We start from the raw sequence: 23,590 nt of genomic DNA on the forward strand, positions 1-23,590 counted from the left end.
TTTAATGTTCAATTTATCAGAAATATTCACATTCCAAACATTTGGAGATACATTGTTTGGACTGGACAAAAGCAGTATGGGAAATGTAGTTGAGTATTAATTACATTTGAGTCTAACATGTAGTAGAGTGCAATAACATTGCATGATGAAATGGAAATACTCAATGAAAGAACCTCTAATGTGTACTTAAATAAACATACTGTACTTAAATTCTAGCAGTGGCTATCTTACCTTGCTGGTCATGGATGTCACCCCTTCTTTTTTGGCCACTATCGCTCGGCTTTCACTGACATCGTGCTCTCCTTCCCCCCAACTCTCAGAGGTTGAGTCAGACTCAGGGACTCCAAGAGATTCAGACTCTGTTGAAGTATCTTCTGAGAGTGAAGGTGCTGATTCTTTAGACTCAAGATGTTGCTGTTGTTCTTTTAGAGTGTTTGATTCTGGAACATTGCTGCCATCAACTCCAGGTGGTTGGTGCCTTCTCTTCTTTCTGCTTTTCCCTTCTGTTTTATCTGGTTGTGTGCCAAGAACCACAGATTGACTTGGGGGTTGAATGTCTGGTTTGCATGCAACAGCTTTTTGAGTAATGTCTATGGATTTGCCAGCAATGTTGGTTTCTGATTGGGATTCTTCTTTACCTATAGACGTAACCCCTGCCGATTGTGTTTGTTCCTCGATGTTAGGATTGAGTTCTTCTGATTTACATAAATATGTGGGACTGTGTTGACTCGTCTTAGCTGCTATACCGTGAATTAAAGAGGTCCTCACTTCATTTGCCTCATCACCAACTGAGGGTCTAGTGAGATCACTGGCCGACTGACTCAGATCAGTTTGTTTGTCCATCCGCAGTTCTGCTGTTAAGTCATCTAAATCTGATATAGCCATTGCAGATTTTGTGGTAGTTCGCGTCACCTCAGAATCCACTTTCTCATCAGGCAGTACCTTCTCAGTATCAGCCTCTGTCACTTTAGGAATCTTGGACTTCTTGTTCTTCTTTCTTCGCTTGCTTTGCAGAGTTTCTTTGGACTGGACTGATGGAGCAGCATTAATATCTCCTTCTCCAAAACTGCTGCCCTCCCCTCCCTTAGTTGAAGAAGCTTCGCAAAGTTGGGTATCCTCCTTGTCAAAAATGTTCTCTATCGTCTTATCCTCTGTGACCATCTTCTCTTCTGCACTCTCGTTTGGTGAACCATTGGTTCTCTTGACACCATCATCTCCGACACCATGACTCTCCACTAAATCAGCTTTAGTTGGTTGAGTTTGTGACTTGACAGTCTTTCCTTGACTCCCCACCTCCTTGCGTAGTGCCTGCAGCTCCTCGGCAGCCTGCTTTTCACTCACTCCTTTTTCAAACACCTTTTTAAGAATGCTCTCTTTGGCTTTCATTAGCAAGGCTGCTTTCTCGTTGTTTGGTAGAGTAGATTTCTGCGGCAATTCATGCTCCTTTCCTTTCTTGACCTCCTGACTGCTCTCTGATTGTTCTGGTTGCTGAGAGACTGACACCATATTTTCAACATTTTCTTTCTGCCTCTCCCTTTTACTCTCCTCTTTCATATCAGCCTTTTCTGCACCCTTTGATAATGTCTTTTTTAATGTATCCTTCTCTGCCTCAATAGTATTTTCTGTGGATTGCTGAGCGGCTGGAACTGATTCCTGTTCCTGTTTAACCAAATCCTTTTCAGATTCAATCTTTTCACCTATCTTTGATTCACTTTCTACATTGGAAGGCCCAGTAGAATCTGACGGACCATGAATCTTTGATTTCTCACATTTGTCTTGTGTTGCAAGCTTATCTGAGACAATTTCAGTGGTCTCAGGACGCCCTTGAATATGTGTATCATCTTGATGAATTTGAGAAGACTGCGTTATCTCTCGAGCGTGTGTTTCTCTCTCTGCTTCTTTACCCTTTCCATTCTTTTTATTCTTCCTTTTTTTCTTGCTTTTGCTTTCTGTGTCTTTGGATGGAGAGGTCAACTGGTCTGACTGCTCAGCATCAGGGCTGCATTCCATGTCTACTGGTTTGTCTTTCTCTACTTGTTTAACCTTCTTATCCACAACTTTATCTCTCTTTATCGCCACACCACTCTTTCTGTAATCCTCTTCATTCAATGTTGATACTTCAATTTCATCTTTGCCTTCCCTGTTATCTCTAAACTCTGCTGCCAGGTTTCCATCTTCAGAATCACGATTAATCATTGATGTGCTCTCATCATTGGGTCTACTCTTCTTTTCCCCTACTTTCACAGGTTCACCATCTGACTTTGAAACAGCAGCACCTTTTATGACCTCTGCCCGTGAGTTTTTGTCAATATCACGGTCATGTGCCTGAACGTTTTCCTTTTGTTTATCACGAGTCTCACTCGCACCTATTTGCATACTTTTCTGATTAGGAAGAGGCATTGATTGTTTGATGTTTGTCTGTGGTACAATCTCTTCTATGGCTTCCTGTATTCTTTTCTCAACATTAGTTGCAAACTTACACAAGAGGTCTATGGATTGGTCTGGCTCAATTGAAGCCGCTTCTTCCACAGACACTGGCACTTTTTCTTCTTCTGTAGAAGGTTGGTTAAGCAGTGACTGATCTGGTACTACAGATGTGAATGTCTTTCCATTGTCCTGTGTAATTCCTAAACCTTGCTTTGAAAATGTAGATTTTGAAGGCCCCTCAGTATTTACGCACGACCAATTTGCTGGACTATCAGGGCTTGACACTGACAATATAACAGCAGGGCTGTATGCACCACTTGATGAGGTAACAGGTGTATCACTACCTTCATTACCCTTGAGTGCAAAAGAAGCCAATCTCTCCTGAATCTCTGAAGCTACGTCATTAGGTATCAGTCGTTTCGCAATGGCCTCGTTGAGAGAAGAGACGCGTTGTCCAGTTGCAGGATCAACCAAGCCTCCTTTCAAAAACTGGTTGGTGGCAATTGTTCTGACCATACTGTCTTCAATTAAACCTCTTTCACAGGCTTCATATAGGGGAAGCCTATCTCCAGTTCTGATATCAATGATCCCTCCACTGTCTGCCTGGCTTTGAAGCAGCCTCAATGCTGGAACCGGGTCAACTTTTTTTGACGCAACGGCCTCAGGAAGGGTCAAGCTGTCTCCTGTTTCCTCATCTGGAACACCTCTGAATGGTTTTACCTCCAAGAAACGTTTGCCTGTTTCAATATCTATTTTACCCTGGTTTACAAGCTCTGAATAAGGCACAATACGTGCAGTTTCAGGGTCAAGCACCCCTTGTGCTACAGCAGGAGAAGCCATGGTTTCACTAGCAATATTCTCATCTAAAAGACCCATAGAAACAGCCTTTGTCAATGTCAGTTTACATCCAGACTCAGGGTCTAAAATGGCTCCTGTTGATGCCTGGAAAAGTACAGCTTCTGGGTGGGATGAAGGGCTGAATTTTCCTTGGTAGACCCACTCTAGTTCTTCCAGCCCAGGAGCAATGGACCGATCCACTAAACCTCTATCTACAGCATCAGGGACTGAAAGCCTCACACCTGAAGCATGATGTATTACACCACCCTCAGCCACCTGCCTTGCCAAAACTTGATAAACATCCTCAGATCTAATTAACCCTTTCTGGATTGCCTGCTCGAGAGGCACTGGAGACTTGGACTCTGGGTCAATAATACCTTCCATCTGTAGCTGTAAACTGGCTTTAGTAAGGGTTTTTGTTGAATCTGAATCCTTTCCTTTGTAAGCCTTCTCTAGTGCAACTAGTTCTTCTCTTTGGCCCTCCTCAATCAATCCCAGTGTTGCTGCGAGAGTGACAGAGACTTTCTTATCCCTACGAAGGTCAACAATCCCTCCAGACGCCACCTGGGCTTCTAGAAGTCGAGCAGCGGTGTTGGGGTCAATCAGCCCTATTTGAGCAGCCTCGCTTACCCCGCAGATCTGCCTTTTTTCTACATCCACAACCCCTGAAAGGGTCTTATCTGACTTCAGGACACTCCACATTAGATCTTCATCTAGTAAACCCTCCTGCATGACATCATCCATGCTGAGTGACTCACAGCTGCTAGCATCTAGAAAACCTCCAAACAGACCTGCATGCGCCATTAATTTAACTGCTGTGTGACCAGGAAGGACACCCTGTGCTACTGCCTCATCTGGGAGAAGCTTTTCCCCTTCCTCTGTCATCAGACCTCCCTGTTTGAGCTGGAGGACTAACTTTGCCAATTCAGCATCCTCCCCTTCCATCTCCCCTGCTGAATCTTTATCAAACTCTTTAGCATGCTTTGAGTGAGTCGCTTTTTTAGGAATTGTTATATTTAGTTTAATCCTTTCTGATTCAGTCTGGGAATATTTTACATCTTTCTCATAGTCAGATTGTTTTGGTTTAACATTTTCATTTGTTTTTGGTCCCGGTTGGATTTGTTCTTTCAATGTTTTGAGTGGTTCTGTAGCTGTTTTTCTAGCTACTGTTGAGGGTGTACTAGTCTTTTGACCATCCGTATCCCTTGGTTTGAACACCATTGCTTCAAGCTCATTTTGACCTTTAATATTTTTAGCTGAAGCCATCAAAGCTTCATGATCAGACATTTCTTTCTTTTGAGCTTTCACTTTTGCATTTGTATCCACACGCTTTTCATTTGTTGCTGCTAAACCACTCCCATCAACAACTGGTGGTTTGTGGAGCAATTTATTGTCATTCTTTCCATTATACCTTTCTTCTAGAGTTCCTGTACTAATTATCACAGCTTTTTTGTTCTGGACTACATCAGAACTTCCTTCTTCAAACTCAGCGTGTCTCAAACTCCCTCCTTTATCTGCTGAACTGAACTTACTCTCCATTTGCAGCTTCCCAGTCTCATCTGTGGTCAACATGCTTTGTGGCTTAACTGTACTTTCATATACAGAGTCTCCAGCAACCAGTTGAGTAGCTTTGACCAACTCTACCAACTCAGGGTCAAGCAGCACCAATCGATTTCCAGAATGGGCATCCACATAGCTGTGAGTCATAAGGTGAAGCAGAAGATTTTGTTTTGCTTGCTCTTCAGGATTCATTCCATGTTTAAGTGCTGTTTCCAAGTAAACACCTGAAGGAGAGGTTGAAGGTGTTGGAGATGATGGTGGTGGAGAGGAGCTTGTGGAACCCCAGCTCAAGCGGTTTGGAGATGGGGTACCCAACTGGTTCATGCTCGAAAGAACATCTGGGATGTGGATGTCCTTGAGAAAACTGACCACACTTGGCTCAAGGGCCTCTTCAGCAGCCTGATTTAGGGGAAGGACCTGGAGGTTTTCAGGGTTGTACAAGGCCCCAATGGCATGTCGCTTCCTTAAGATTTTTCTAGAAAGCTCTCCTGAGATAACTCCTTGTTGAATAGCTTCAACAATTGGCAGGATTTCTCCAGATTCAGGCCTGAGTATACCCATGAAAGCCCAAAGAGACTCAAGGACTAATAGAGCCAAGCGAGGAGAGAGAAGATCCCTGTGGATGCTCTCTTCCAAGCTCAGCCGTTCTCCATTGTAAGGGTCTAGAATTCCCCCATTTTGCAACTGGCGTGCTAACATGGCACAGGCTAGATCCTGGTCCATAAGCCCATGGCGAACAGCCTCATCAATTGTCATCCTGTGGCCAGATCGTGGGTCAGAAATACCACCGGCAAGGAGTTGAGCTTCAAGAAGTCGTACAGTTACTTTCCGATCAATCAGACCTTCCTGGACTGCACGGAATATGCCAACTTTTGTTCCAGTACGGAGGCAAACAGTTCCTCCGGGTTGCTGTTTGACAGGGAGTAGAAGGAGACCAGGGTGGTCATCACAGACACAGCGCTGTTGAAGCTCATTCAGAGTTAATTGTTCTGCTGTGTTTGGATCGATCAGCTCTTTATTATGTTGCCTTGACTGGAGTTTGGAAAGGGTTCTAGAAGTCAAAAGTCTCTTTTGGTCCGCTTGCTCCAAACTCATGAGATCTCCGACTGAGTTTCTCAGGCCTCCAGTGTTTAACTGGAGTTCTAAAATGCGAAGTCCCACATCCTCTCTGATGAGCCCAAACTCGATGGCTGTGGCAACTGGCAACACAATTTGTGTTCGGTCATCTGTAGACTTAGTATTTTCCACCAACAGCAAGGCAGTTTCTAGCTCAGAAAGGGATTGTTGATAATGGGTGTCAATTAGACCTTGAGCCAGACCTTGTTCCAGTGAAAGATTGAGAGGGGAGTCAGGCTTAAGGAGCCCACCCATAATGAGCTGGGCCTCCAACAGTACATGGCAGGTGTCCTGGTCAATAAGGCCTCGTTGGGCTGCTTTGAACACTGGGAATGTTTCCACTGTTACCAAGTCAATAACTCCAGCAATGGCACTCTGGTTCTAAAAGAATAAAGAAAAACGGAATTTGAGTTGACATTCATTCTTCTATGAGCAATGTGATATGACAACTTAAGACAGCCTATGTACTATATTATGTTACAAGGTTATTATACAGAATTAAATTATATATTATGAAGAGAATTAGATGGTAGAATCAGAAAAAGTAAGAAAACCCACAACCATTTGCCACAAAAGCATAAAAAAGGATAAATTATGTATATGTGGCAAGATACTTATGAGTACATTTGACAGGAATCTGAATGTTTTTCCCAGTATTTGCATGTCTTTCTTATATTAAGAAGCACTCTAATACTTACCACTGCTATTCTAACACAAGCACTAAGCATGCAACAAAGCAACTAGAAACAAAAAAGGCAGAAAAATACAGCAATATTCAGAAGTACAGTAGAATAGAATTGTGAAAAAAACATACATGCAACGGTAAGAGAGAAAGCGAGCACTACTTACTGTGAGGGCTTGTCCCGTGGCACACACATTAATGGGCCAGCTTATGACTCGGCAGAGCGAGGCGCGACAGGTGAGAAGCTGGTTGTTAGCATTCGGCATGCCACTCTTCATTATGACTCCTATCACTGCACTGACACTAAAACCTACTGATGACTTTAATTTTGACTAGAAAAGCCTCAAAATAAATAATTATGGCACATTGGAACTGACAAAGGCCAAATTGTCTATATGACAATATATCTCAACAAACACAATTTGGAATACATGTTTTCCTCTACAGTTGCACAGATACTTGATACTGTTATTGGAATTAAATGATGAATCACATTAGATTGTGCTGTAACTACACAGATTATGGTGTGATTTAACGTAACTGAAAAGTAAACTGATCTGCAGATTAAGCGTGTTTATAAATGTCTGGCTTTCTTTTCCACATCTCATTCTGATCCTTGGCTGAGACCTCAGACGTCGACACTTCCCTTTCGGCTGCTGTTAGTGGTTTTTAAGCAAAATGCTGGTTGAAAGTTTCACACATTAATAGTATGCATTAGAACAAACACAAAACATCTCATTCACACGCACACACACACACATACTCTTGTGATCTGGACACAACATGCTCAAATGGTGAAGGTTTTTTCTTGCATAGCTGGCCTCTGGTGCACACTGTAAAGTGATTTTTTTTTGTGAGTATTTTTTATCACATACATGTTCCCTGTAAAAACAACGTTCACATAATCCATTATAAGGTGCAGCTGTCAGGACATATGAATCATCATCATTGGATTGCTTGAAACCTGAAATTCTCACACACATTTAAACCTTTTTTGACCAATGTTGGATGCAACACATTAAATAAGCCAGGAGAGAAACCTTTTTTGACAAACTGAAAACTGACTGGGGATGTGTGATTGATTGACTGTACATGCTGGTAAAAATAAATACTAAAATGTAATGCTTTTACTTTATGAAGTGGAATAATTTAACCACAACATAAAGAAAAGTAGCATGATACTATGTTGAGGCTAAAGAAATGTAAGGGAAACATAAAGGTGCGTCTCATTTCTAAACAAAACAATTCTAATGATGGATCTGCAAAAAGCGGAGCTCTACAGCTTCTAGCTAACTGCTAGCATGACTTGGCAGCACTGCTCCAGTGCGGCACCAGTGAGGCCATGTATTAACCATATTAGCAGTTCAGCAGATGGGTTTTCTGATGATAATGACGATGATGATGAAGATGAAAAAAACTGGGGTGGTATAGGACAGGTAATGAAATGACTGCAGGCTTTTAAGAGAGCGAAACACTCCATGCTAAGGCCCAATTCAGACAGTGCTATCCAGTGAATTTTATTTCTTTTTTAATTTTTTTATATCTACTCCTTGATGACGAAAAAAGAGGTCAAACTAAAGTGCCAGAAATATAAATTACTATTTATAATCATCTGAATACACTTCTGAAAAGGGTCTGTGATGTATGTTAAACCAAACCAAGTCAATGAGTGAGATTCGTCAATAGTGGTGATGTTTTTCAAAATGCTCAGTGAACACACAACATGCTGTAAGACGCACACACTCTTGCTGGCCCACAGTTGAACTAGCGCTTAGCTTGCAAGCATATTCACATTTTTAAAAGCTTACGAAACCCTGGAAAAGAACATTATTGTCACAAATCGGCAGTCGAACTTGGCCCGTGCCTCCAGCCAATTTACCTTTCTTTCCTCCTCTTTGGCCAATTGCTGCTCCAGCTGCTGCAGCTGCTGGGTGGAGCTGGTGCACAGCTGGTTGTAGGTGGACGTCAGCTCTTCCAGCTGAGCCTCCACATGAGCGCACTCCTCTGGGGACAGCCTGGAGAGCACACAGGGGGGAGGTTAGAGCGTGTGGGATTTAGGTGTTTATTGTGTGACGATGTGAAGATTTCACACAGTATCTTTGACAAATATTTCATTATAAGGTCAACCATTTGAGTTTTTTCTAGAAACACAAATGTGTAGGAACTTTTCAGGAAGTGAAATCCTTGTAAAAGAAACTCTAGATACTCTGAAACCTAAAATTTGTTTTAAAAAAAAAACTAAAAAATACATTCCAGTCCATAAATATTACTGTAAGCAACTTTATACTCCCCAATTTCCCTTGATCCTTAATTTAAGTCCTAACATTTACCAAACTTTAATCCACATATCAAGGGTCTGACATCTTAATTCAGAATTTCCATGACAGGCAGCTAAATGAGCATGTACTGTTGGGATAGTTTGTGAGTGTCCATGTATTTTGCTAGATTGAAGGACACAGGGAATGTCAAACAGTATGTGAAGTGAATGAGTTGTCGGTGCAATGTGTGTGTCCATGTGTGTGATCCAAACGTACTTGCTGGCCTGTTTTGACAACAGGAAGACCTGAGTGCTCCTTATGGCATCTGCCACTTCATCTTTCTTGGCTGCCAGCTGTTCACTGATGGCCTTCAGAAGAACACAAAGGCATGATGCACTTAGTACAAAACAACTTGGATCAACTGCCATTTTAAAATGTAAGTAAAACAGCTAAATATATTATATTAACAAGGAAACACTATCCTTTCAACTTATGTACTAAAAGGCTTTGTTGGATAATGAAGTCTGAAATTAAATGAATATAATGCATAAATTATTGATTTCTTTAGTAAGGAGCGTTGTAATAACCAGGATAATGCCAGTCTTCATTGCAAAATGAACCCAGCAGGTGTCCTGCTCACCGTGCGGGGAACCATTATGCGTTGGCTCGCAAAAATGCTAATTGTCTGAAGAATAATGTGTATAATATATGATAACAAGAATATGATGATAAAATGAACAAGCTTATCGGTGTACCTGCTGAGCAGCAAGTGAGGACTCGGCGTTGGGGCCCCCGGTCCGTCCCTGGAGGCCCTTGACAAAGCCCAGCAGGTCGGAAACCTGCCCAACCCTCGCCTGCTTCTCCTCCTCCACCTCTTTCTGCTCAGAATAAAAACATTTACTTACAAGATAAATAATGGGGAAAAAAATTCCTGTCACTATTAAACAGAAATTGTTGTTTTAAAGCTTCAGTGATTTAATATGACAAAAAAGCAAGAGAGGGAGATATAGTGAAACAAAGTCCCACCTCTTCTTCTTCTATTCTTCTCAAAGCATCGCTGATGTACTTCACATGCTGCGTTGTCAAGGTGACCAAGGCTGTGTAGCGTGTGCGCAAGTCCATGAACTGCAGAGAAACATCCAGAAACAATTACAAGAGATCTGTGATGGACTGGATACGATTCATTGTCCTAATATTCAATAATGTAGCCATATCAATAATATCTGAACGTCCAGCCTCACCTCATGTGTGATGGCGTCAGATGAAGAGTGCATCCTCCTCCTCTTCACAGGGGATTTTTGTGTAGATTCTACAAAGGCTCTGTAGGTCATCAGCTGCAGCTCATAATCCTACGGACATGGTGGGACATGAGTCAGTAAAATAGTGGCTAGGCAACCATCATTTACAAGAGAAAGTTTAACATTGCTTCAAATATACAGTGGGGCAACAAAGTATTTAGTCAGCCACCAATGTTGCAAGTTCTCCCACTTAAAAAGATGAGAGAGGCCTGTAATTTTCATCCTAGGTATACCTCAACTATGAGAGACAAAATGAGGAAAAAAAAAAATCCAGAAAATCACATTGTCTGATTTTTAAAGAATTATTTGCAAATTATGGTGGAAAATAAGTATTTGGTCAATAACAAAAGTTAATCTCAATCTTTGTTATATACCCTTTGTTGGCAATGACAGAGGTCAAACGTTTTCTGTAAGTCTTCACAAGGTTTTCACACACTGTTGCTGGTATTTTGGCCCATTCCTCCATGCAGATCTCCTCTAGAGCAGTGATGTTTTGGGGCTGTCGCTGGGCAACACGGACTTTCAACTCCCTCCAAAGATTTTCTATGGGGTTGAGATCTGGAGACTGGCTAGGCCACTCCAGGACCTTGAAATGCTTCTTACGAAGCCACTCCTTTGTTGCCCGGGCGGTGTGTTTGGGATCTTTGTCATGCTGAAAGACCCAGCCACGTTTCATCTTCAATGCCCTTGCTGATGGAAGGAGGTTGTCACTCAAAATCTCATGATTCATGGCCCCATTTATTCTTTCCTTTACACGGATCAGTCGTCCTGGTCCCTTTGCAGAAAAACAGCCCCAAAGCATGATGTTTGCACCCCCATGTTTCACAGTAGGTATGGTGTTCTTTGGATGCAACTCAGCATTCTTTCTCTTCCAAACACGTCTAGTTGAGTTTTTACCAAAAAGTTCTATTTTGGTTTCATCTGACTATATGACATTCTCCCAATCCTCTTCTGGATCATCTAAATGCTCTCTAGCAAACTTCAGACGGGCCTGGACATGTACTGGCTTAAGCAGGGGGACACGTCTGGCACTGCAGGATTTGAGTCCCTGGCGGCGTAGTGTGTTACTGATGGTAGCCTTTGTTACTTTGGTCCCAGCTCTCTGCAGGTCATTGACTAGGTCCCCCCGTGTGGTTCTGGGATTTTTGCTCACCGTTCTTGTGATCATTTTGACCCCACGGGGTGAGATCTTGCGTGGAGCCCCAGATCGAGGGAGATTATCAGTGGTCTTGTATGTCTTCCATTTTCTAATAATTGCTCCCACAGTTGATTTCTTCACACCAAGCTGCTTACCTATTGCAGATTCAGTCTTCCCAGCCTGGTGCAGGTCTACAATTTTGTTTCTGGTGTCCTTGGACAGCTGTTTGGTCTTGGCCGTAGTGGAGTTTGGAGTGTGACTGTTTGAGGTTGTGGACAGGTGTCTTTTATACTGATAACGAGTTCAAACAGGTGCCATTAATACAGTTAACAAGTGGAGGACAGAGGAGGCTCTTAAAGAAGAAGTTACAGGTCTGTGAGAGCCAGAAATCTTGTTTGTTTGTTGGTGACCAAATACTTATTTTCCACCATAATTTGCAAATAAATTCTTTAAAAATCAGACAATGTGAGTTTCTGGATTTTTTTTTCTCATTTTGTTTCTCATAGTTGAGGTATACCTAAGATGAAAATTACAGGCCTCTCTCATCTTTTTAAGTGGGAGAACTTGCACAATTGGTGGCTGACTAAATACTTTTTTGCCCTACTGTATATCACTTTTTATTTATTCACGCATTTCATTCTTGTATGTAGACAACAGTGAAGTGAAGGAAAAACTAGGAAACAATTTTTTTTAATAAATTATATAAAAATAAGGCAAACATATATATATTACAAAAAACTTGAAATAAAAATAACATATTTCAATATTTTGTTAAATGACACTCAGATATTTGACACACTGTATGAAACACAAACAGAAAGAGTCTCTGACCTTCACTGAGGTGCAGTACTGTTTGGAGTGAGTCTGGCACTCGTCTAGTTTGGTCTGGTTCTGTTCAATCTCAGCTACTAATGCCTAAAGAAGCCAAAAAAAATCATGACATTTATACAAGACTGTCGGGTACAATGTGTCAGTTTTAAAAGTAATCAGTGGTACTGACCGTCTGCTGGGCCAGCTGTTCTGACAGCACCTTGCTGTCCGTCTGTCCAGGTTGGGTGTTTTCTTGTCTCTTCGTCGTTTCTTCGATCCAGTTGATGAGAGCAGAGTGTCCGTCTCTGTACTGCTGCAGGGCCGAGCCCACTGACTCTAGATCTGTCCGTCTGCAATGAGAACACATGGATTGTCAGAAAAACACACAGACATGTTTATTCTACATATAAATATAAGCTTTTGTTCTGTTATCTAAATATTTACTGATAATTATACTTGGTAGTGATGGGAGGATTTTGTTTGTAGATACAAAAACATTAAATAAGTTGTTCCTGGTGAATTTGCATTATTAGGATAATTTTAAATATTCACAAGTACTTACAATAAGATGTCTAGCTTGCTATCACGGTAGAAACTGTTTTTATCCTGAATGTATACATGGGGAACTTATGATTTATGATGACTCTATTTAAGATTGTTTGATTGGTTGTTTTTTACAGAAAATTAATTTCAGATTTGTGTTTCTGTGAAACAATACCAATATTAGTTTCTTACCAAATGTCAGGTAAAGTCATTTCAGTATGTTTTTCTTTTCACATTTTAAGAGTCAAAAACATGTTTGGATAATTATTTTCAAGAATATCAAGTACATCACAATTATTTTGGACCAGATTATCCTGACACGAATCAGTGTTTGCATTGTACAGGCTCATACATCCTTTCAAGATTCAAAAAGGTTGTCATGATACAGGCCTAACAAAATTAGACTTCAATCTTTCAATTCTCCTCCTTTTACCCTTCTCATCCCCTAATCGTTTCCTTTCCCCCCACATCTTCCCTCTGTCTTGCCCACCGTGTGTCCATCTGCCTCTTGACTCCGCTCCACCTGTCTGCCATCTGATTGGCTCTCTCCTGGAGGCGCTCCAGCTCAGGGCTGCGGTCCGGGTGCAGCTTGCTGAGCTGAGACGCAGCTTCTTTGGCGCAGGCGACCTCCGACTGCAGGGACTGGAAGACGCCCTCCTGATCCACCAGATCAGCCTGCAACTTCTGGAGTGAGGAATCAGGAGAAGGATGCAGATCAAAGGTTAGAGTCAGTCTCACAACACAAGCCTTAAGGGGAGTCTATGCAATATTATGTGTCGCTTACCCCTAGTTGCTCTCTGAGGTTTTTAATGGCCGTCGTGTCTGCAGGAACGATGTCCTCTTCACTTAGTCTGCTCTCGTTCTTCCTGACCTGGCTCTCAGCTTCATCCAGGCTACGCATCAGGACCTCTACAGTTTTCAGCCTGAGGAGAGGAAACATTTTGGAAGTGAAACATTAGTGGGCTTTTTTGAGTTAACCAATTAACAGAAGAAGGAAGAGCTCACTTACTTTTCTAGGTATACAGAGGAGAGGTTGTGCAGTTTGTCTGTCTTCTCCACGGCCTGATTGAGTTCAGCCCGGAGGACGGGGATGCTGGAGGACGTCGGCTTCTCCTCGAAGAAACTGATGCAGCGCCGGGACACATCTCCCAAACTGGAGCGCATGGCGTCCAACTCCGACTGCAGATTCTGGACAAAAATGGGATTTTAAGGACACCATTAGTAAATAATAAAGATCAAAATTAGGTGGGAGGTATGTCTTACACAGTACAGTCTAATAGGTAGATTGAGTCAAAAAATGCTCCAGTTGTGGTGCAGCCTTTTTCTTTAAGGTTTCCTTTGTTTCAATGTTTATTTCAAACTAGGGAAACCGTGGGAGGTGATTGATACAAAAAAGAAATGTGGTGATTTTAAGTCAGACGTAAATTACTTTCTGAAAATGACTGAATAATACTTTAGAAAAGAGCCAAGGTCATTTGTTTTGACATTTTTTAAAATAAAAATAAAAACCACTGTCAAAACTTTATTTTTTCACCCATTTAAAAAAGATTGTAAAATGAAAACAATACATTCTCAGCTGTTTGTTTCACAGATAGAAAACAAAGAAATTCAGGAAATAAAATGAAAAATTATCATGGTACCTTTTTTCTCTATCTGTTATCCTTAATTCATCAACATAGAGATACAACTATTTAGATCAGACTTAGAACAATTCTCAACCGCCTACAGGCCTCAGTAGAGCTCTCTACACCATGTTTAAAATACTTTATTAAACATTAACATCATCCTATTGTTATTGCCCGTTGCAGCCAGCAGAGGGGGCTCACACTGACCTCCTGCTCTGCTATCTGCACAGTGTTGTCACCGCTGTCCCCTGACAGCCGGCTGGGGGGCGGGGTCTGAATCCCCCTCATCAGTTTCTGCTCGGCATCGTTCAGCCGGAGGGTGATGTTCTGCAGCTCCGACAGGTAGGACCGAGAGACCGACTCGTCCTTCTCCACTGAGGGAGAGAAGAGAAGAAGTTAATTAGAGTTCATTTGGGCATGAGTAGACACACTGCAGCCATTTGCTTTAACAAATACCAGAGTAAAGTATGTTATACGTGCACTGAACTTGAGTAAATGTATGTATTAGTCTCACCGGTCTCCATGTTGAGCAGCAGGTCCTGGCAGTGTGTCTGGGCCTGCTGGACCTCCTTCTCCAGCTCTCGTCTTTCTCCTGCCGTGAACAAGATGCTCTCTTTGCTGTCAGACAGGAAGTCTGACATCTGGGACTCCAGGTGATCCAGGACCTGCTGCCGCTCTGAAGGAGACTGACAACGCACCTGACAGGCGAAACACAGAGGGATAACGTGAGTAACAAGGACATTAGAATAGGAAAAAAGACAACAAAACCACAAGGTAAAGGATCCTCACCGTGTCCAGGTTCCATCCGGAGACGGTCCGGATGTCTTTGAGCAGGTAGTGCCACGACACCACGCTTTTCATGTTCACATGCAGCTGATGCCACAGAGACATGACCTTCTGGTACAGCTGTTCTGCCCTACACACACAAACACACACACACCAGGTTTGAGACATTTTCAGTTTTTGATTCTAAATTGAGATGAAAACTGTTCTGAAAAAGGGACTTACTGTACAAATGACCAGCTAAACACTCTGTTCTATGTGAAAAGGGCCTGGAGTAATACTTTATGAAAGCATCTGTGGTCAGTTTTATATTGAAAATTACATTTTTGTTGCTGAGTCCTGCGTTTTTGTTTTAATGTACTTATTTTGTTGAGTCTGTGTTTTGTACCGTCTCTTGTGTATTTCTTGTTGAGTTTTATATATATATATTTTTAAAGGCCCATCTGGGGACTGGATTTGCACATTTAAATGGCTAATGCTGTACAGTCAATGCTGCAGTGTGTGGCTTTTTGTATAAACTGGCCTCGAGTGGTTTGGTGTTTTGTGCGTTTTAAAGGTCTGTTATCGGTTATCTTGTTCTTTGAAGGTTGCTTTACTAAATAAATGTTATAATTACTTAGTTGCTACATACCTGTTCCTGTACAAAACACATTATATACATAAACTCATCTTAAGCCATTTATTGACAAAATGAAACCACGTAAATTATTTCAAACTGCCCAGGTTATTTAGTTTTCTTTGTATTTTTTAGGGAAATGGTTGATTATTTTACCTGAAAACACTTTTTTATTTTTGGAGGTAATGTGAATGGCAAGAAGGAACATGATCCCTACCATTTAATTTTGTTCCCCATGAAATCCTTTTAGCTACTGACCAAAACCATCCGTAACCCATCCCCAATCTATTTCCACAACAACCCTTTGATGTGCTCCATGTTCTGCTTCGCGTTGTGTCTCACCTGCTGGCTGTGTCCATGGCCTCCTGGTTCGGGGGTGGGACGGTGAAACACACCGAGGGGACCATGGCCTCGTTCCCCGTCGTACTGATCACCTTCCACTTGGTCCTCTGGGAGTTGTCCTCCAGCACACACTCCTCTCCCCGGGTTATTGTGATCTGAGAGGAGGAAGGGGTTCAGGATGGATAGAAACAGGAAAGAGAGAGGGATAGATAAACGAAGAGGGAAAGAGGGATGGAGGTAATGGAATGACGGATGTTGGGAGTAAAGAGGAAGAAATGGGGAGCATGAATTTGAAAGATTGTAAAATATTGATGGTTTGAAAGAATGATGACGGAGGTAAGACGACAACATGGATGGAGGAGAGGTGAAATTAAAAAGAGGAGAAGAGAGAAGAGAAGTGAAAACATGTAAACCAAAAAGCTGGTAGCAACAAACTCATAATGCAACACAAAATGCAAACATTCATGAATTTCATGAAGTTAGCAGAAGCCCAAAAATGATATGACAAAGAGACCTTTGACCCGTGTGGAGTGAAAGCTTCTTCAAAACTCTTAGGTGAAAGCTTTTATTTTGAAATATTCTTCAAACTGAGGTTTAATGATCTCTGGGCTGGGTTTCATAAAGTCACCAACAAGGGAGGACACATGACTGAAACCCAGCCCAGGGCACAAACAAAGAGTTTGGGATTGGAATTGAAGTCTTTCATATAGGCAAGGCAAAGCAATTATTGTGGGGAGAGTTTAAGGGACACACAGGGAGGCTACAGCTGTACTGCCTCCCACCCACCACCCTCTCTCACCCCTTACCTGCACACACACAGCATCGATACATCAATAATGCAAAGCTAGGCACACACAGGAAATACATGGAATGTACATTGAAGCACAAAGCTGTGACTTGTTACTGTCTGACTGACGGAATGAGCCTCAAAGGCACGTTTTAATTCAGTTCAGCTCACTGATGCCACCTGCCCTTATCACTGATGACAGTCCTGTGACTGGGCGTCAACTGATCAACTCTCACCTTTCGTGCTGTCAGTATGAGAGTATTAGTATGTCCAAGAGGAGGGTACGCAAGTAGAGGACACACCCAAAGATGAAACAATGTTTTTGTGTCTGCCTCCTATCTCTTAAGTCTAATTTCCTTAGTATTTTATATATTTTGATTCATTGCAATGCATTCAAATGCTCATATGATACTCTTTAACATGACGGAAACATTTTAAGTACAGTTTATTAAATGCAGAAAGCCAAACAAAACATACTGCATTCTTTTTCAATATGCTATGCAAGCTACTGTAGCATGCTTTTCTGGCAATTCTGACCCACAATTCTGTGCACAAGCGCAGACAGATTGTGACGATTGTGTTCCAAATTTCAGACTTTTTCAGTTGACTTTAAAGGACACGCTAAAGATTTCATGTGGATACAGAGCAAAAGGGGTTAAATCGTAATGTCATGAGAAAGTAGTAAGCATATTGCGTGTAATAGTACATACTCTTTGAGGCAGCTGCAGTACGCACTTAAGTAAAGAAGAAAAAGTGTTTTTTTTAATTGTTGTTTGAAGGTAAAAAAAAAAATCCATGAATGACAGCTTCAAGGACACCTAAATATATAATATTCCCATACACCTAAAAGCAGGTGTCAAACTCACAGTGACCTCATGTCACATTACTGACGGCTCAACTTGACATCAGCTGATAAGAGAGGAGCATCAGGGCAGTGCGGTGTGTGAGCAGTGTTAATCGGAGGTGAGAGAGGGAGAATAGAGGCAGCTATACCTGAACGTTTGTCTTGTCAGCCCAGCCGACAGACGAGAGGATGAGGAGGAGGAGGGAGTGAGGTAGGAAAGGTAAAACAAGGTACATGAGGGAATGGAGAGAGAGGAGACACAGGAAAGTGAAAGAGAGAAAGATTACTTTGTGCAAACTGCTTTTCTTTAGCAGAACTTTCAGCTCTGTTGCATCATCCATTTTAAGATCAGTGGTGCATGACCAAACCCCCTGTCCTTCACCTGGATACAACACCTCACATACAGTATGCTCCAATTAACTAATTGACCCGGAGGACTCCAGCTATAAATAGCAGCATAAGGAGTGTAGCATGTCCATGTTTGCTGGGTGCTGCTTTTCAAGGAGTCCGCAAAGGGGATGAGACAGATTTATAATTCATCGCATTTTAAATTCCCTGAGGGCATCACAGCTGAGAGTGAGAGGCTGGTCTATGTGTGGTATGTAGAAAGAATCATTGCACAACTTCAGTTTTCTCATCGTGTATCATCTTTTTAGCTTACATGTGGCTATTTTTGGCTTTTCACTAAGATTCAGTCGTTTTGTTTTTTTCAAAAGCCAGAGAACATTTATTGTGAAGACTCAATTAAATCTGGATTATAACCATTAAGCACCTTTAGATTGCAAAGTGAGCACTGGTCTTTTTACTCACCAGTTCAAATGGAGTGAAAACTATTTTCAAAAAAAAATTGCTGTAGTCTTTTCATTAATATGGACCCCCTAGGCTGAGAAAATAATATGTGTAGAGGTGCTCATTAATCTGACGACAAGGAAAAAAAGTTAATGTCACAGCATGAAGGAAGGAGCTAAAATAGAACAGTTATAAAGTGGATGTGGAAGGGGGCTCGGAGAGGAGGTGCAGGGTGGGTAATGCAGGTTAAAACAACAGAGTGGGTGGAGTAAATGGGGAGTTGCTTTTTATATACGCAGTTTGTCTCAACACTTCCTGGGAGAAAAGGGAAATCAAGCTTCTACGATTTGTTTTGGGTTATCAGTATGACAAACGTACAGCAACTAAAACACACGCACATGTGGATGAGGTGTAATATCTGGAGGCTGCCATACCTCTATCTGCCTGTAGTCGCAGACGGCTCTGATAGGGGTCGTGGCCCCCAGGGTGCTCTCTGCGTTGCGGGGCCGGAGCTGCACCAGGGTCTTGGCGCGGCCCACCAGGCTGGCCACCGTGCTGCGGTACTCGATAAGCTGCTCCTTCTCCTCCTGCAGGACAGAGGACATCATCTGTCAATCACATCCTGTAGTATTCAGTCACACAGTTACAATGGATCAATTGATCGACCCTTTTCAAAGGGTTGATAGTCCATCCATCATTTTGTGAGTAAGTTAGTAATCAATGGCAGTTTAATGAATCAAGCTGTGAGCCCCATTATCAATCACTGTAACTAGTTTAGCTTGATTTTATAGATAACCAATATAGTATAGTTAGATGTTGAAGTTGAAACTATTTTCCTGAATGGCTAACGGAAGCCATGAGAGGTTATTCTTTGTTTTAGGTCTGGTTTAAAGTGTTTTCTCTATTTTGTTTATGAAATAAAAACATGTGCAAAAAGAGTGTGTTTGTTGTTGTAACACTCCTGTTGGCCACAAGAGGCTTACATGCAGAAATACCCCATGTTCTATATAGGACTAAATCCATTTGCGTTCTCTTCCAATTTAAAATGTTGACCTGATGATGGCGCTTGATGAAAAGTTCATGGATAACCAACATTATTGCAATCCATTTGAAAAGGTATTCATTTTTGTACAAAATGTCATGCAACCCCAACAAATATTTCTCAAGGCATTTTACAAAGAAAATCTAAATAAGGAACCAAAAGAAAAGTATCACCAAAAAGATTAAGATTCATCTTCTAAGAACCATGACAAAAATTAATAGAAATCAATCCGACATTGCTATACTCAACTAATTACTGTATATCTTCTAATAATTATTATGCATTTTTCAACACAATAACCTACCAGTATTAAATCAAACACATTAAGCCAATATTCTCTGTTAAAATATATTGCATGGTCTCCAAATATTGTCAAGCATATTAGCGAGTTGCCCCTGAGAGGAGTGGACTTGCTGATTCAGAAGCTTGTGTTAGCTTGGGCGCTAACCATAAAACATTTAAAAGGTGTGCTCTTCTTCACCCTGACCCAGCAGAGAGGCATTAAGGATTCATTATAGAGAGACCAACAGAGAGACAGGTAGGGAGGTGTGGACAGAAACAGAGGAATTGAGGGAGGCCTGTGTAAATAACTTATACATTAGATATGCAAACTGAATGTATCACTTAGATGGCAGTTGCTGCAGTCAGCTCTACTGCAACAAGTCAAATGACAAGCTCAGAAGAAGCAATTCATATAGAGATACATAATGGAAAGAATGTCAAATTAATTATTACCACAAGAACAAATTGACTAGCAGAGAAGCTTAAATTAAATGCTTATTATTACATTTGGATGGAATTCTGTCTATGTTTCACCTCTCGTTGTTGACAGCAGGCGCTTATTAAATCATACGTGAAGAAGTACTTTAATATCAGTAAACAAAATAACAGGGTGCAAATAAAGGGTCCAATAAAAAGGGCAAACAGCATCCCCTAAACCCTAATCTCTGCCTGAAAGGTATTGAAACAGCCGATTGAATATCCTCTCTGTTCCAGATATCATGAACGTCAAACAAAAGGTTCTGCTGTTTGTTTTCTGGTGTGATTCAGAAGCAGTGTTTAGGATTAGCTTCACCTTCACAGGGCGTAATGGAGCACAGGAAACTGATTAACACACACAGATGTTAACACCATTAGATAGCATTTGGAAATAGACACATACTGCACCTAACAATGCTGGCTGCACACATGTCTGTGAAAAGAGCAGCTGCTCGTGACACACAAGCTCACTACTCTGGCCTTGGATCATTCTCCACACTAACTCTGCCATCTGCTTGAAGTCCAGTGTGTGTGTGTGTGTGTGTGTGTGTGTGTGTGTGTGTGTGTGTGTGTGTGTGTGTGTGTGTGTGTGTGTGTGTGTGTGTGTGTGTGTGTGTGTGTGTGTGTGTGGAAGGTGTGAAGGTGGCAGTCTCATAAATGTTCCACAGGGAGGTGACTCAGCGACTGCATTCTCTAACTCAGAGATAGCTTCTCCCCATCATGTGGCTGCCTGAGGCCGAGCACAAGTCAGGAGGACAGCGGTGGGCCAACAGGACTTCTTTACTTTCATTTTTCATATACATGTATTTATAAAGTTTTAATACAGCCATATGACTCATGTTCAAGCCTCCATACAGGATTATTTTGCATTTGTCATGTATAGGTTTGGGTTGTGCAGCATGGCTTCTAAACCTTAATTTACACAGTGAGCTTAACGCTAAACGAGGGGGCATGGACTACGGTATCCAAAATGCAAAGTACATTTTTTCTTCACTTGTCAGCTTTCTGCCATTGAGTATATAGTCAAGTGCCTTGCCCGAGGGCAATGGCATTACTTAGAAAAGGTGTTCTGAGGGAGAATAATCAATGATCCAATATCAGTGATAGAAATGAAGTAGGTCAGTATCAATACATCGTCATTTACGGTAATAAAATACGCCTTTATTTTTAAATTTGTCACCTTTCCATCCAAGCACACTTCCTTTTTTGACATTTAAATATGTCCTAAACATAAGAAATCTAGCCTCCTAAAGTGAACAATGGGATGTCCATTTATTTATTCTTTCTAGTTAAAACAATAAATTGTTTTTAATTTTAAAAACTGAAGGGGTATAGATACCATTGAGTCCTGCAGCAGGTCTTCCAGCTTGCTCAGTCTGCTGTTCTTGTCACAGGTGTACTGCCTCTTGATGGTTTCCTGCAGCTGGCGCAGGTACGACTCACAGTCCCGAGCATCACTCGTAAACTGACGAGACAGAACAATGTTAGAAGGATTTCCCCAGCAAGCTGCAGAGAACAGTATTTATTTTGTGAAATAGGTACCACTATGTAAAGACACAAATGAACAGACATGTAATTCGCTAAAAGAATGGTAAGGGGAGGACAAAATCATGTGGATTTGGTGAAAGGAACTTTGAAATTGCAGGAGCAACATAACCATGCAGAATCTGCCGATCCACTTATATTTGGTAACTTAATAGTTCAGTTTCTACCCATTAGCCAAACTAATGATGACAAATAATGAGCCATAATAATGACATTTGGAGGCTCACCTGGAAGTATGCTGTGTTGTCTTTGAGATGCGTCTCCACACACACACACAGCTGCTTCACCCACTGCCACTGAGTCTGCAGCGCTGCACTGTACGCCTGATCACATGCAGACAGAACAGCCAGTGTATTCAGTTCACATTATTAACAGGGATGTTTTCAGCACACATAATCACAGTTTCTTCTGTCCTGTGTTCCCTTTATCTGTGCAATAATACCCTGTGTTGGAGAATACGCCATGTCAATATATATTGCCCACTGCTCCTAGTACTAGGATGGGTTAAATGCAGAGGTTACACTGTGTGCATGTACTGTATGTGTGACCGTTAAAGAGGGTTCCATTCTCCAGTTCTATTCTATATAACCAGCAGGAAAACAGATCATTGCTATGGTTATTCAAGTATTCATATATCACATCATCGCTTCAATTCAGCTTTTCCATTGGAGTTGACAACATTCCCTACTGTTTTAACAAAAAGTTTAAAAAAAGGTCACAATTGACATCCCGCCTTTTAGAATCGAATCTACATTTATAGACTGTTAAAAATGCGACAAAAACAACATTTGGTGGACAGTTGAGTCAAAAGAGAAGCATCTTTTCAGAAGCATGTTGGTGAGCTGTTCCCTCAAATGAGCCACAGAGGCAGTCATCTCTAAAGGTCATGGGGTCTCTCTGAATACAGTCACGGCTCACCTCCACACTCTGTTTGGCCGGATGGTTCTCCTGACACAGACGGTTGGCGGTTTCCTGGAGCGACCGCATCACGTCTTGTTTTTCGTCCAGCTCTAACCTCATTTCCTGTAAACAGAGCAGGAAGAGACGGATGGTACAGTAGATTACAGGATCTGTGTGGCTGCGACATGATGTCAAACTACTGTGTAAACATGTAAACAGTACTGATACATTCATATATCTGTGGAATCGGCTTCCAGTTTGTAGAGACATCCTCTCCATTTATGAGGATAGGCTTAAAACGTTCCTCTCTGATAAAGCTTATATTTAGGTCTGGCTCAGGCTTCCAACGAACCAGACCCTAGTTTCGATACTAAAGGCTTAGACTGTCGAGGGACTTTCATCTCTCTTCTCCTACTTCTCTTTTTATTAGGCATGAACTGATGGCGTCAGAGCAACAAAAAAAACACCTACCCGAAAGTCCGAGACAAACACAAAAAAAGTAATTCAAAAACAATGGAATTGAATCAATGGAAATGTAATGCTATCATCAAAACATGGCGAGTAATAATGGATTATGACAAACAAAGAGGATCAAACGTAACCACTGTCTGCTGGAAGTATTTTTAGGATTTTGTGCACATTCAAAGATTACTATATTACAACAAATCAACTAACAGCAAAACATCGGATGACAAATCTGACATCCCTACTTTCATGTATGCAATCATGTCTCATACATGTGACTAACTCAGCCTCAGGGGCATCATCCCCAGACTTTGAGTGTCTCTCTCCTGGCAGGTTGCCAGTAGTAAAGGTTAATAATACGCCCACGTTATTTTTATTTGGAAGCACCTTGAAGATTGTTGACATCCTGCAGGATCCTATTTAA

General features: G+C 41.6%; 1 protein-coding gene across 1 annotated transcript in view; it reads right to left on the reverse strand.

Annotated features, from left to right (window-relative positions):
• The window catches only part of macf1a (microtubule actin crosslinking factor 1a), a gene marked incomplete at its 5' end in the record, with an annotated part of 277,749 nt that overhangs the window by 90,733 nt on the left and 163,426 nt on the right, over positions 1-23,590 (reverse strand). The window contains 20 exon segments of the mRNA XM_079655334.1: positions 232-6,321; positions 8,502-8,637; positions 9,157-9,248; positions 9,636-9,758; positions 9,907-10,005; positions 10,122-10,229; positions 12,148-12,231; positions 12,317-12,476; positions 13,160-13,353; positions 13,454-13,592; positions 13,679-13,857; positions 14,502-14,668; positions 14,809-14,992; positions 15,084-15,210; positions 16,036-16,190; positions 17,816-17,827; positions 18,890-19,042; positions 21,596-21,721; positions 22,029-22,124; positions 22,720-22,824. Of these exon segments, the coding sequence (XP_079511460.1) occupies positions 232-6,321; positions 8,502-8,637; positions 9,157-9,248; positions 9,636-9,758; positions 9,907-10,005; positions 10,122-10,229; positions 12,148-12,231; positions 12,317-12,476; positions 13,160-13,353; positions 13,454-13,592; positions 13,679-13,857; positions 14,502-14,668; positions 14,809-14,992; positions 15,084-15,210; positions 16,036-16,190; positions 17,816-17,827; positions 18,890-19,042; positions 21,596-21,721; positions 22,029-22,124; positions 22,720-22,824 (8,529 nt within the window).

Source organism: Notothenia rossii (assembly GCF_949606895.1).
Source record: "Notothenia rossii genome assembly, chromosome: 10".
Classification (NCBI taxonomy): domain Eukaryota; kingdom Metazoa; phylum Chordata; class Actinopteri; order Perciformes; family Nototheniidae; genus Notothenia; species Notothenia rossii.